This window comes from Chiloscyllium plagiosum, chromosome 34 (assembly GCF_004010195.1).
Source record: "Chiloscyllium plagiosum isolate BGI_BamShark_2017 chromosome 34, ASM401019v2, whole genome shotgun sequence".
NCBI classification, from domain to species: domain Eukaryota; kingdom Metazoa; phylum Chordata; class Chondrichthyes; order Orectolobiformes; family Hemiscylliidae; genus Chiloscyllium; species Chiloscyllium plagiosum.
Window position 1 is genome coordinate 22,758,263 of NC_057743.1, and position 9,269 is coordinate 22,767,531.

Consider the following 9,269-nt stretch of genomic DNA (forward strand, 5'->3'; position numbering starts at 1 on the left):
CCCCCACCTTGTCTCAGTCAAATCCCTCAAACTCAGCACCGCCTTCCTAACCTGCTATCTTCTTCCTGACCTCTCCGCCCCCACCCCACTCCGGCCTATCACCCTCACCTTGACCTCCCTCCACCTATCGCATTTCCAATGCCCCTCCCTCCTATCTTTTATGTTAGCCTGCTGGATACACTTTCCTCATTCCTGAAAAAGGGCTTATGTCCGAAACATCGATTCTCCTGTTCCTTGGATGTTGCCTGACCTGCTGCGCTTTTCCAGCAACACATTTTCAGCTCTGATCTCCAGCATCTGCAGTCCTCACTTTCTCCTCTAGGAAGAAACAGGCCAGTGAAGTTTAACTAGATGATTGCACTTGGGCTGAACCTGATGGCAGTTATGGTTTTTAGAACTGAATATTAGCAAAGATGCTACTGTTGAAAAAGTCAAGAGCAAATATAAAATTCAACCAAAATAAAATACAAATAAAATTCGTAAAAATTAAGTTCAGAAAAATGCACACCCAGGCTTCTAGCCTTGAGCGATCCAGAAATTACAAAGCTCGTCATTTATAGGGATTTCAATTTCCTGGATAGCTTTTCTCGTGCAACAAGATTTATCATATTCTTGGTGGGAAATAATAATAAATGCTGCCATTAGCCTGGAAAGTTAAGAAAATAAAGGCTAATTAAAATACCTTAACTGCTGAACCATTGGAGGTAACAGAAGTTAAAGATACAGCTGTGATAAAAGCATACTTACCCAATATTCTAAAGGAAATTTTATACAAGGGCAATCAGACAAAACTTTGCCTGTAGAATGTTGTTGATAATGATTGTCTTTGAACATACAATGTACATTCAAATGGTGTCTCTGAGAAAATACTGAGGATTAACACTGCTAGAATAAAATAAATAATTAAAGGCTTTTGTATAATTAATTCATTCAATTAATCGTGCCACATTAACTTCATAAGAACTAAGCGAGTTATGAATTTCTTTCATATTTCAAATTGGAGACCAAGTAGTCTGGCACTCACTCAATTTTGGAACGATTTTTGGATACTTCAAAAGATCAACATAGATGCCAAGTTTATGTAACAGGAACAAAAACAGAAAATACTGGATAATCTCAACAGGTCTGGCAGCATCTGTGGAGAGAAAGCAAAGTTAACGTTTCGGGTCCAGTGATACTTCTAGTCTGAAGAGTCACCACTGGATTTGAAACATTCTGCTTTCTCTCTGTACATGCTGCCAGACCTGCTGAGTTTCTCCAGCAATTTGTGTTTCAGTTTTAGATCTTCAGCATCTGCAGTTTATTTTTTTGGTAACAGGAGCTGCTCCACAATGATCCTCAATGATGGAATAAGTCAGTACTTCTGCCCAAAAGGCAAGGCTGAAGTGCTTACAATGATTCATGTGACATTTTCTGCCTCCTGCCAAGGTCACCAGTCTTACAGATATTAGTCTTCAGTCAATTTGCATCACGTGATATCAAGACACAGATAGTGTCATTGGATACTGCATAGGCTGACAATGTCCCAACAATAATAGCATTGAGTATTTGGTGTTCCAGAAACAAATTATATGGTCTAACCACTGCAATTTGGCGTTTATTCTCTTGGAAATGACTCACCTGTAGATGTGTAGAGTAAGACAGTGAGCCTGCCAACGCACAGACGAGGAATTGGATTCCAACAGGAAACATCGTAAAAATTGAATCAAAGTTTCTTTGTCAGCAAATTTATTCAGTTGATTGACCAAAGCTGTGCAGAGCTGATCTTCTTGACTGCTTGTGCTCTCTATCAAAAGGAAAGGATAACAAATTTACAGGCTGACATGATGAAAGTTATTATCTCTCAGCCTAACCAATATAGAAACTTGACACTTGTTCTCAGATCACTGACAAGCGCATAAGTTGCCCATCCTTAGCTTGCCTGATGATTATGTACTTTCTTGCTCATGCTGGTGGTGAATCCAAATTTTTGGGGACTCCATTATAGATTAAATCAAGGAGTTCCATGACTTGCACACAGAGACAAAAGAAAATTATATATGCGTCTCGTCCTGAGACATTGCCTGGGTTATTGTTATAGATTCTAGATTAGTGTGGTGCTGGAAAAGCACAGCCAGTCAGGCAGCATCCGAGGAGCAGGAAAATCGACATTTCAGGCAAAAGCCCTTTATCAGGACTGATTGTTATAGCCTGGTTCTTTTTTAACCTTCCTTGCATATATTAAGAATATTTTCATAATTGCACATCTTGCCTGAATACAACAGAGAGTGCAACTCTCCCAAAGTAGGGTCAGCACACTACTTAACATAAAGCTCCCACAATATTGTTCCACGAAGCACTACTTACGCAGGTACAGAAGTGAGAAACAGAGTAAAGTTATGTTCCATCAATCACATCCCCGCTTAACTGTAGCATTACTAAGGTGAATACAATTTACTACAACAAAAGTGTCTGAGTTCAAACCTTAGAGAGAACGATTATCTTTGAATGTAAATAATCCCATACGAGTCAACCTTAAGTACTACAGACACCATGAATTGTCAATTTTACCAAACCTTGACAAGTGCTTTTTGAATATGCCATTACCACAAAACAGTCTACGTATAGCAGACTGATTTCATACAAGTGTCAGGAGAAAGCGGTCCAATCTCCTTTCAATTTCAGTTTGGCTTTGACCCCGATTCAGAAACTAGTAAGACAAGATGCGAAGCCACTATAATTTCATTGTAATTTTTCAAAATATCATTGGGGAAAAAAAATGCAAATAATAGGTATTTGGCATAAAACTCCTTCAAAGGTCCAAAACAATTTGTGAAACCAATGACAACAAGGGAAAACTATAAGTAATAGCACAACAATTGCTTCAATGGCATTATTCATAAACGTAAAGGAATAATGAGGTTTTTATAGCGTACCATCCTTCTCCTTCTCTCGCTCCTCTTTCTTGCTTTTTTTGCTGGAAGATTTGGACTGAGACCCAGACTGTCCTGAGCTGGAGGAAGCTGCAGTTGTCCCAGTGCCCCCTGTGCTGCCAGATGATGTTGCGGAAAGCACTTTACTGCCACAGAGTGCACAAGAAAGCAATTGGAGTAGAACCGGAGAGACTCCTTCATCCACAAGAAAACTAACCTGGAGTAAGAAATATAAAACAGCTGGATGGACAGAGAGGAGGGAAGAGAGGGCGGGGAGAAAAGAGAAAAATACAGATAAAAGGTTCAATTTGTTTGAATTACTTGAAGCATAAATACAAATTACAATACTAGCAAAAAAATTACGAAAATCTTTCTACTGGAATGGAAGAAATGTTAAGAAAATATTTTCTAAAATGCCACCATTGCATTCTGTTCAGGAAATGCCCTACTTGAACTAAGATTTTCGGAGCGAAGCTCCTTCATCAGGAATCACCTGAGGAAGGAGCGTCGCTCCGAAAGCTAGTGTGCTTCCAATTAAACCTGTTGGACTATAACCTGGTGTTGTGTGATTTTTAAACTTTGTACACCCCAGTCCAACACCGGCATCTCCGAATCATGAACGAAGATTAACTTTTTAAAGAAAAATTTGGGTGCCTTGAATGGAGATTTGGTACATAAGCATTTATAGATACTGAGTTATATGTTGTTTCAGGTAAAAACGATTTGTTTGAAGAAAGGTTTGAAGGCTATGGGGCATTTGGATTAGACAGGATGGTTTGTGTGGCAAATAGAAATGGCACAGAATACATGCTGTAACGCTCAATTAAAATGAGGTATAGTGACCCATGGCTTTAAGTTTAGCTTGAATGATGTCGATAGCCTACAAAGTCCAGTTTTTTGTCATCTTTTAAATAAGATTATAATCTTTTAAACCCTGCTAAAACAAGGAGGAAAACGATATGTCTTTTTTTAAAGAAAGTTATTCATTCTGGAAACTGTGCAGAATGTGGAGGAGACTCTATCTAGAATTGAAGTGCTAGGAATCATTCGTGCAAGCACCAACATAGCGAATACGCAGAGATATTAACTAATGTTACTCTTACACTCATCCTTGAGGCTGAATTTCTGCCAGTTAACGGTCCGTTGACTGGCGATCTCTGCGCATGCCTTTAGATGCTCCATCTGAAAGAGGAAAAGGTATCAAATTGACAATCACTTTGAACAGAATAAACAGTGGCAAAGCTGAACTGTTAGTTAAATTGGAAATCAGCAGTGTTGAAAAACACAAAATTGACTAAATGAAGACAACAGAATGTATGACATGAAACTGTGAAGTCAAATTTTATACCACTTGGACAGAGTCTGAAAAAATGCCTCATTTATAAACCTCTCTGTCGACTGTGAAAAATGTAATATAAACATTTTAATGAAGTTTCAGAAAACAAAGATTTATTTTGAAGATCCAATGACTGTTATGGGCCAGTAATAGGAGAATCATGATCACCTGCAGTATGGCTCAACTCACCAAGCTAATGAGTGTGTCATATTGCAGAGCAGATCCTGAGGATGCTGTGACCACACCACCACGCAAATGGATTCCCTGCTCCTCCAGAAGTTTTTTAATTCCTCTAACATGAGAGTCCAGTGTGTGCAGATCCCGGAGTTGACGGTACTTTTCCTTTGATCCACAAATGAACAGTAAGAGTTTGCGAACTTGACGACGAACAAAAGGCGTCTGCTGGATCATTAGGTACTGAAACAAGAACAAGCCTTCACTGTTAAAGGAACTAAGCAACTGCACAAGCAGACAACACTACGACGTATGACCAGCTGATGTTGCTGTGGATTTCCAAATCAGACACTCACTTCAGACAGGAAGTAGAACCAAGAATGGTCAAAGATTGGCGGTGGAATCCGAGAATTTGCATCAGCGATCTTCTTTATTTGGTATGGTAATCTCAACACCATTTCAGTCAAAAGCTGGGAGTATGCCTCGAACACATCCGCAGCGTGACCCTGAAAAACCAGTCGTTATTTAGGAAGAGTTAGAAAAAATTGAAAACTTGTGCTTAATTAAACATTGGAATATATTACCAACACACAACTAACCTCATGCAAAAAATATGTATTTCCTTTCTCATAAACGCTTATTTATCTACATCTGCCACCTCAAATGCATCATATTCTCCTGCTCTCCAAACATGCCATAAATCCAAACTAATACTTTATTTCCTATCTTCAAAGTGTAATGTCAATTATTTTATTGGTGTTCAACAATAAGGCCTTTTGTTCAATTACAAAGCCTTACCTTCACATACTGTCTCAGGAAGAATGGGCTCATGTCTGGAGGTGAAGAAGAAGTATGTGGTTTCAGTAGCTGACTCGTTACCACAGCTTCTTCTTCACCTTGTTGTGTTTTCCAGTAATCCAGCAGTGACTTCAGAACGTGGAGACAATAGTCAATGGCACCTGAACTTAACAATGCAGTGGCTGTTGCATTGGAGATTAATGAGGAAGCCTGAAAGAAATATAATTATTACATTCACAACTGTTAGTAGAATACATCCTTCTTTGTTTAAGAAGATAGAGATGATAAGGTTGTGCAAGCTCTCTAAGTAATGCAGTTGAAAATTATTTCAGCAGCAATAGTGTTACAGTTTGCATACAATTTATATGGTGCAGAGCACTGACATACCTCAGAGGCAGATTTTGAGCTTGATTTAGTTCGGGACATAAAAACGCTGAGGAGTCTCATGATCACCAGGTGCACTTCATTTAGGGGGCTGCGATCATTCTTCTTTGAAACATCCTGAGCAACACAATCAATTCAGGAAAAAAAAAGATTGCATCACAACTTAATTTGTTCTTTAAATATAGGTAGTCTCGGCAAAATTGTATTAATTGTTTGTCACTAGTTCCGCCAAGACAGTGACTCTTAAATTACTGTAGTCCAGATTAAAGTGTCAAATGTCTTATCACTAAGCAATGTAGCACTTGCTTACAACTGAATGGTTTCTTGTATCAGATCAGAGAGCATTAAAAATCAACCATGTAATGTAGGACTGGAATCACATGCAGCCCAAATGAGGTAAAGCTATTGGCCTCCTTCTTTTAAAAAAGTGGCATCAGTAAACCGAGTAAGTTTTTAGAACAATCTGATGACTTTTCTGATTGTTGTGTTGGCATCAGTCCACAAATTAACAAATCTGCTGAATTAAATTTGAAAGCTCATCATGGTGGCATTACAAAACTGAATCACAACCATATAGGCTACTCTACAAATAAAGTGCCGTCTGGACAGGTAACCTGTGCCATAACCACAGGCACCGCAAAACCCTCTGTTTATCAAGTCAAGAAATCAAGGATTACGGGGATAAAACAGGAAAGTGGAGTTGAGTATTATCAGTTCATCCATAATTTCACTGAATCACACAGCAGATTAGATAAGGCAAATGGTCTACTTCTGTTTTGCTTTATCTCACTTCCTTAAGGGCAAGTGTGTGAGTAACAGCATTCAGCACAGTACAGACCACGGTAGCACTTCTGCTTACAGAATAACCAATGGTCATGCAGTTAGACAGACTTTTATGAATCATGATACTTACGATTAGGAATATGCAAGAAAAAATTAACATCAATTTTCATTAACGCCATCATAATTAAAGTCTGTGCAAAGCTTTAAACGTATGCCTGTACCAAATATGATCTGTTATCTGACCTGGGGGTAATGAGAAAATTATTGCTGAAGGTCAAGTATCCAAATTACTCTTGAATGTCTCTTTGTGGCTACCAGAAGCACAAGACTGGCAGAAGCTTGAGAGCTTTTTAATCTTAGAACAGAGAACAGTACAGCACAGAACAGGCCCTTCGGCCCATGATGTTGTGCCAACCATTGATCCTCATGTATGCACCCTCAAATTTCTGTGACCATATGCATGTCCAGCAGTCTCTTAACTGTCCCCAATGACCTTGCTTCCACAACTGCTGCTGGCAACGCATTCCATGCTCTCACAACTCTGTGTAAAGAACCCACCTCTGACATCCCCTCTATACTTTCCGCCAACCAGCTTAACTTTCCTATAATAGGGCGACCAGAACTGGACACAGTATTCCAAGTGCGGTCTAACCAAAGTTTTATAGAGCTGCAACAAGATCTCACGACTCTTAAATTCAATCCCCCTGTTAATGAAAGCCAAGATGCCATATGCTTTCTTAACAACCCTGCCCACTTGGGTGCCATTTTAGGGGATCTATGTACCTGCATCCCAAGATCCCTCTGTTCCTCCACACTGCCAAGAATCCTATCCTTAATCCTGTACTCAGCTTTCAAATTCGACCTTCCAAAATGCATCACCTCGCATTTATCCAGGTTGAACTCCATCTGCCACTTCTCAGCCCATCTCTGCATCCTGTCAATGTCCTGCTGCAGTCTACAACAGCCCTCTATACTGTCAATGACACCTCCAACCTTTGTGTCATTTGCAAACTTGCTAACCCATCCTTCATCCAAGTCAATAATAAAATTAAGCCCTGTGGAACACCACTCACCACTGACTTCCAGACAGAATACTTTCCTTCTACTACCACTCACTGTCTTCTGTTGGCCAGCCAATTCTGTATCCAGACAGCTAAGTTCCCCTGTATCCCATTCTTCTGGACCTTCTGAATGAGCCTATCATGGGGAACCATATCAAATGCCTTGCTGAAGTCCATATACACCATATCCACAGCTTGACCCTCATCAACCTTTCTAGTCACGTTCTCAAAGAACTCGATAAGGTTTGTGAGGCATAACCTGCCCCTCACAAAGCCATGTTGACTGCATTTAATCAAGCCATGCTCTTCTAGGTGGTCATAAATCCTATCCCTCAGAATCGTTTCTAACACCTTGCAGACAACAGACGTGAGACTTACTGGTCTATAACTGCTGGGGATTTCCCTAATTCCTTTCTTGAAGAGAGGAATTACATTTGCCTCTCTCCAGTCCTCAGGTCCAACTCCAGTGGAGAGTGAGGATGCAAAGATCTTCGCAAGTGGCGAAGCAATTGCATTTCTCGTTTCCCAAAGCAGCCGAGGACAAATCTGGTCCGGGCCTGGCGACTTGTCAATCTTAATGTTTGACAAAACTTTCAGCACATCAACTTCCTCTATCTCTATCCATACCAGTATGCACACCTGCTCTTCAAAGGTTTCATTCACTACAAAGTTCGTTTCTTTCGTAAAGACAGAAGCAAAAAACTCTGGCTTCCCCTCCCTCCTCAGACTCCACACACATTCTTCCCTATGTTATCCCTGATCGGCCCTACTCTTTCTTTGACCATTCTCTTATTCCTCACATAAGTGTAAAATGCCTTTGTGTTCTCCCTAATCCGTTCTGCCAAGCCTTTCTCGTGCCTCCTCCTGGCTCTCCTCAGACCATTTTTGAGCTCCTTCCTCACCTGCCTGTCATCCTCTCGGGCTGAAAATGTGTTGCTGGAAAAGCACAGCAGGTCAGGCAGTATCCAAGGAACAGGAGAATCGATGTTTCGGGAATAAGCCCTTCTTCTTCCTGAAGAAAGGCTTATGCCCGAAACGTTGATTCTCCTGTTCCTTGGATGCTGCCTGACCTGCTGCGCTTTTCCAGCAACACATTTTCAGCTCTGATCTCCAGCATCTGCAGTCCTCACTTTCTCCTGTAATCCTCTAGAGCTGAGCTTGACCCTAGCTTCCTCCACCTTATGTAAGCTACCTTCTTCCTTTTTACGAGAAACTCCACCGCTCTCGTCATCCAAGTTTCCTTTATCTTACCACTTCTTTTCTGTCTCAGAGGGACATATTTATTCATCACTCGCAACAACTGTTCCTTAAACAGTCTCCACATATCTATAGTGCCTTTACCATGGAACAACTGCTCCCAACTCCATGCTTCCTAACTCATGTCTAATCGCATCATAGTTTCCTCTCCCCCAGTTAAATATCCTCCCATTTTGCCTAATCCATAGCTATGTAGAATGTGAGGCTGTTGTGGTCACTATCACCAAAATGCTCTCCCACCACAAGATCTGATACCTGCCCCGGTCTGTTTCCGAGCACCAAGTCTAGAATGGCCTCTTCCCTCGTCGGCTTGTCAATGTACTGAGTTAGGAAACGCTTCTAACACACCTTACAAAAACAGCTCCATTCAAATCTTCTGCTTGAAGGAGGTTCCAATCAATATTGGGAAAGTTAAAGTCACCCATTACAACAACCCTACTACGTCCACACTTTTCCAAAATCTGCCGACCTATGCTTTCTTCCATCTCCCTGCTGCTATTGGTGGGCCTGTAGTAAACCCCTAACGAGGTGACTGTTCCCTTGCTGTTCCTAATTTCCACACAT

The 9,269-nt window shown here is 40.7% G+C and overlaps 1 protein-coding gene across 11 annotated transcripts in view; it reads right to left on the minus strand.

Annotated features, from left to right (window-relative positions):
- Positions 1-9,269, minus strand: part of ubr4 (ubiquitin protein ligase E3 component n-recognin 4) — a 202,386-nt gene that overhangs the window by 68,756 nt on the left and 124,361 nt on the right. For all 11 annotated transcript variants that reach the window (XM_043675847.1, XM_043675850.1, XM_043675848.1 and 8 more), the window contains 7 exons: positions 5,608-5,721; positions 5,221-5,430; positions 4,779-4,928; positions 4,438-4,665; positions 4,016-4,094; positions 2,916-3,152; positions 1,621-1,786 (listed from right to left, as the gene is read on the minus strand). In XM_043675847.1, coding sequence (XP_043531782.1) covers positions 1,621-1,786; positions 2,916-3,152; positions 4,016-4,094; positions 4,438-4,665; positions 4,779-4,928; positions 5,221-5,430; positions 5,608-5,721 — 1,184 coding nt within the window. The remainder of the gene's footprint in view (positions 1-1,620; positions 1,787-2,915; positions 3,153-4,015; positions 4,095-4,437; positions 4,666-4,778; positions 4,929-5,220; positions 5,431-5,607; positions 5,722-9,269) is intronic.